This window comes from Ctenocephalides felis, unplaced genomic scaffold (genome assembly GCF_003426905.1).
Source record: "Ctenocephalides felis isolate EL2017-DRISC unplaced genomic scaffold, ASM342690v1 CF-g0.4_SCAFFOLD_01886, whole genome shotgun sequence".
NCBI classification, from domain to species: domain Eukaryota; kingdom Metazoa; phylum Arthropoda; class Insecta; order Siphonaptera; family Pulicidae; genus Ctenocephalides; species Ctenocephalides felis.
The window spans coordinates 88,495,018-88,501,017 of NW_020538040.1; the positions used below are offsets into that span (position 1 = coordinate 88,495,018).

Consider the following 6,000-nt stretch of genomic DNA (forward strand, 5'->3'; position numbering starts at 1 on the left):
AGGTTCAAAAAACAACAAAAATATAAATAAGCATTTTCTTAAACAATGACCGATACAAAAATGTTTATCTAATCAACGAATGCAATAATTGGTATTTACCAGATTTATCTTCATTTTTGAGATCGATTACCATCGTGGTAATAAATCGTAAATATTATGAATGAAAACGCGACACTGGTACCTATAATGATTCGAATAATCAATGTATTTCGCTTACATTTATTCATCATTGAAAACGTCTAAGTTTCCATTCATCAAATTAGATTCATAATGTAGTTTTATATCATCAAGTATCGATACATTTGTAGTGCTTGCAGAGCAAATATATGATAGAATTTATTTCTATAAATATTTGTGCACATAGACTAATTAAATGAAAACTCACTCACCGTTTCTATCAGGCAGCAATTTTCCTAAAGCGTCCATTGGGCCATTTTCCTCATCAAATCCTGGCAAGTTTCCGGAACCGCTGGAGCGAGTAACCCGGAACCGTTCAGACATGGTAATAAAATTAATTTCGCAACAGGTAGTAGCTAATGTTCCTTTCTTGACAACTCACGTCTTTGAAAATACACGTTTCCGATTATGTTATATGTATATTATATAATACATATATTATTAAAACACTTTTGGCTAACAGACATAGCACTTTGTAAAAGTCTTATTTCTGAAATAGTTTTGAAAAGGATTGATAAATAACACGATTTAAAACACGTTTGATATTTAACACGAGTAATAAATACAAGCACTGAATTAATTCTATAGCAACCAAATAATTTAATACATAATTAAAAATATTTAAACCGCGCCTGACCCAAATTTAGTCAGCTTAATTCATGTTTTTTTTTCAGTTAAAGAATGAGCTAATGATATGTGCGTCTTACAGCGATAATCGGCGCATACTGATTTATTAAGATTATCAGAATTTTTTCAATGCAATCTTATGTTCGATTGCTTGAAAATATTTTCACACTCATGGCCAGGGTCCGCACATTCGGGGCACTCGGAAAACTCGGAGAAATAAAATTTATATGTGAATATTTTAATTTGCAGGTAATTTCAAAATTTTATGTTGCAGAACAAAGTTTGAGAAAATTAAACAGCTATATATATTTATATGCCTAATGCTTTTGTTATATATTGAATGTTTAGAAATTAAATTTCAAACATTTTAGCAGAATTCATAATAATTAATGAAAATTACTAAATTAGATATTCGCTTTAATGGATTTAAAATTCAAAAACGTCTCTTTGATCACAACTCCTAATTATTATTAATTTACCGTAAGGTAAGTTATAGCAATAGTCCCAAAATTGAAAATGAAAATTTTCATATTCGTATCTTTACCTTCCAGAGATTTCTGAACGTTTTCTCATACCTTAGAAAATATGGATGTGTGTATGTTTGTGTGGATACAAATTTTCGTCCACGATTTCGGGAGCACGGATCAACCGATTTGAATGATTCAAAAAACAGTCGATTCCTATTGATAGAGAGATGTACTGATTAGGTTTTGGCAAAGACAGGTTCAGCCGTTTCAGAGATACGGAACCAAAAGTGCAGAAAATAAAAACTCGTTTTTTGCGAGAACCGCGCATCCGATTGGAATGATTAGAAAAATATTCGGTTCGTCTGGACGGAAAGACGTGCTTGATTAGTTTTCTGCAAAGGTAGTTCCAGGCGTTTTGGAGATGCAGAGCAAAAAGTGCAAAAAATAGCAGTTATTAAAAGAACGGGTCATATATTTCCAAATACATTTTGCTTGTGTTGACAGTGCGAATAAATGATTCGTTTTTGGAGTACTATTTTTAAAATTCCAGAAAAAAAATCCATTTTTTTAATAACTAAATTCGGATATTCAGATTTGAATTTCAATTCAGGCTAAAAACTGAATTTAAAATTATTCGAATATTTCACTATGGTAAAGGAAGTTCCAGCAATTTGCTTAAGGCACGATGCCATAAACCAATTTGCTTAACGCACGATGCCAGTGTTCGAGTTTATGACTATAACGCGTTGCATCATGAATCAAAAATAATATCAATAATTAATAAACGAACAAATTCAGGTTCAATGTTGTACATTACTCAGCCCTAATTATTTTGAAAGGTACTTTATTATATTTATCAGCAATAATATTTTATCAGTAATAATTCCCATTATCAGTAAAAATAATCAGCAAAACTATGATAAGAACCACATGTGAAATAAATATACCCCAGTTAAATACTATAATGACTTCTTATAAAATTAATGTTACGATTTCGAAAAATACAATCCTTAAGGATATTCTTCATAAAAGAGTATTTTTAAATATGCTCAACCATAAATGCAAAATTATTAATGTTTAACTATTAAACACAAGTGTCAAAAGTATAAATAAATTACAAGTACAAAAACATAACATATAATTGCGTAATAATTGAGTTGAAAGTTAAGATAAATTTGCAGGTGCATTTCACCTGCATTCAGCTTCATGAATCCAAAAAGGCCATTTCTATCGTAAAATAAACCAATGTTATGTAGTGCTTCTCATACAAAATGGTACTGAATACTGTCAAAATGCCATCTAGTTGCTGTGTGATTAGGAATTTTAAAATGCAACTTCACTCACGTGCCATATCACAAAGATGCAGTTATGATAACATTGTTTTTTTTTACATTCGTGGGTTTTCTAGGTTAGGTTTTCTATCTAAAACGCCTGACTGTACAGCAACCACATGGCATTTTGGCAGTCTTTGGTACCATTTTGTATGAGTAACACCGGCCTATTTTACCCCAAAATTTCATATACTCGTATTAACATTCAAAGTAATTCCATATTTACTCGTTTCGAGCAATTTTCCTTCGATGGCAGAAAACATCGTGAAGAAGCATACTTTTACATATTATATAACGTTGACTCGGTATTATCAATATTATGGTCCAGTTGCGCGTACAAATTCCGTAATATGATACATTCAAGCATAAAATATACTTGAACGTAAATTGAAGTGTTTTTGATGACGCAACTTCAACTTTTTACTTTTTTAGCATTTATTTCAAAAATAATATCAATATATAATATTTTAATTATTAGAAAAAGTGGAATTATGAGAAACAAATCAACTGTGGGCTGTAACAAGTTCTTTCAATAGAAAAGAACTTTTTATGATGTTCTTTCATCTAAAAATAATTATCATTATTTTTTCAATAATAAAGGGTAAGGCAGGCCACAAAAGTCCAATTTGACTTAGCAATTATACTGTGAAAACCAAAACAACTAACTTATCGAACAAACAACTATCTATGTTCAATAAAATTCCCAGCTAATTCGTAATTGTATAACTATGTTTTTTGCTATTTTGCTCCCTAAAGGAGGTTTTCAATTAAAAAAGGTTTCGGGGAATAATAGTTACATTATTTATTTATTTATTTATTTATTTATTTATTTTACAAGCCATCGGTATAATAATATTATAATAGCGCTTAAGTCAATATTTTATAGGTTTAATATACTTTAATTAATTATTAGCTATTTTATTACTTATTTAACTAATGCGATGCAATTCAAAGAATTTTGTTAAACAACAGAATTAAAAATCCTAATGTAAATATGAATTTTTAAATATGATGAACTAAAAAATTTATCAACTCTTGCTACTATTATAAACCTTACTTTGGTAGGTATTTCTGTTTAATTCATCATGATTACAGAGAAAATGAATACAACTTGAAATACACATCTTATCGACCCATTTTTATTATGAAGATCGCATTGGATACAACCTTCATATAGAATATGTATTATCAGAAGAAATCCTCATAAAAGTTAGAATAACTAATAATTAACTTCCCATAGTGTAAGTTATAGTAATGGGCCAAAAATCGAAGATAAAAATTTTTGCATATCTTCACGTTTCAGAGGTTTCTGAACATTGTGGCATACCTCAGAAAAAATCTTATGAATATTAGACAATATTATAGTATTTATAGTAATCTGTTTAAAAGCTTTTGATATTCCTCAAATATTTCGTTACGGTACGGGAAGTTCTAGCAATTTGCCTTAAGGCACGATGCTATAAACCATTAGTTTCATTTATCTTTTGTAAAATTGTTTTTTAACTTATTTCACGTTTATATTTACTAGCTTCTTATTGTTTACGCTTCGTCAGTATGAAGATTTAGGTGATTCTTCTTGCACCAACCACATTATTCTAGAGATTATAGAAACTATTAAATCTAACTTATAAATAACTATACATCTTATAAAAGAATTAGATGGAGTATACTTAAAAATTGTGTTTTCCTATCACAGATTAAACAACCGTGCTCAGCAAAAACACTAGCCACAAAAAAACTTTCGATACAAATTTAACAATATATACTGGATAATGTCCGTTTATCTCGTTGCCGATTTTAAGTCGAAGGCTGGTTACACATTTTTTGCCCTCTACTTTCAAATATTGTTGTTACAAAATATCTAACTTTACTTGTTTCTGAGATATAGCAAACATTTTTACCCTCGGACCTTGAAGCCCCGCCTTACACTACACTCTATCTGTCCTTTTAATAATCTTTAAAATATAATATATATATACTTTAAAATTAAATAAACAATTCATGCTTTAGTTACAATTTAATAACTCTGCCTCTTTAAATTTTAGAAAAAAGCAACTACCGCACATATATAGACAAAATTTCAGGTACGCAAACAAAAGAATTTTCGGATGCAAGATAATGGCCATGATCTATTTAAAAAAGGGCTTGTCTATTTAGGAAAAATCGACGTTGAATAGGTTGAATACTAACAATAGCTTTTAATGTAATCTGTCTAAACAATATTCAAGATCAAATCCAAAAGAGTTACGAATCCAGAAGCACAATAAACACGTTTGACCTACACTAACTAAGCCGAGTCAATATTAAGTCAAAAGATGCTAGGACGTTGTTGAAGCTTCTGCGTTTACATACGCTAATAGATAAGAAACCTTAGAACCGATTTGGTTACACAGTGAATCATGGGAAATTTATCAATGCAATTACTTCGTCTTCTTTATAAAAGGTTAAATTAAAAACCAACTAGTGGGGTGCATGGCATCATGCCTTAAGTGCAAATTGCAGGAACTTCCCGTACCAAAATTAAATATTTGAGCAAACAAATATCAATAAATATTCATCAAGATTAATAAAAACAGTTTTAAATATTAAATTTTAGTTAAAAACGACGCCAAATATAACATTAACACATTTTAGGCTTATAGAAACGTTGTCTTCTGATGGTCTATTGAATAATAAATAAAAAATTAAAAACCAACTAATGGGGTGCATGGCATCGTGCATTAAGGCAAATTGCTGGAACTTCCCGTACCAAAATTAAATATTTGAGCAAAACAAATATCAATAAATATTTATCAATGATTAATAAAAATGGTTTTAAATATTTTCTAAAAATCTTGGTAAGGAATTCAAAAAAATCGTCACAAAATTAGTACTCATCTTTAAAATCTCTATAAAATATTTGATAAGTTGATGTGCATATTTCTATCGATCATTTTAGACCATCAAATATCATTTCTTCACATTTTCCTCTATACCTCCGAAACAGCTGGACCTGCCTTCCCAAAATATTAACCAATTCTTCATTTCGTCAGAATAAGTAAAATGAGCTCGCCCGTTGGTAAGCGGTTAAGAGCGACGGGACTTGAATCAGAGGTCCCGGGTTCAATACCCACTTCGAGCAGCCTGTTGTCAGGCAGCAGTGACAACGATTTTCACTTGAAAATATAGATATCAATATGTTTCCAAGTGAAAATAGCACTTGCCCGGCATTGCTGCACTAATAAAAAGTCAGCCCTATTAGATTAATTCTAATAACAAAATCCGTAAATGGATTATCCATTGGGTTACCATCTAAAAAATATGAAGTAAGGAGAAGTTTCAGCCCAACAGCTCATAGGACGTAAGGTTCTGATTGCTGTTAAAAATATATAAAAAAAAGAAAAGTACAAATAAAATGT

The 6,000-nt window shown here is 30.1% G+C and overlaps 1 protein-coding gene across 1 annotated transcript in view; it reads right to left on the reverse strand.

Annotated features, from left to right (window-relative positions):
• Positions 1-647, reverse strand: part of LOC113378578 (solute carrier family 12 member 4) — a 278,020-nt gene extending 277,373 nt beyond the window's left edge. Inside the window, exon 1 of the mRNA XM_026619122.1 lies at positions 390-647. Within this exon, the coding sequence (XP_026474907.1) occupies positions 390-501 (112 nt within the window). The 5' untranslated portion in view covers positions 502-647. The remainder of the gene's footprint in view (positions 1-389) is intronic.
• Positions 648-6,000: the final 5,353 nt, after the last annotated feature.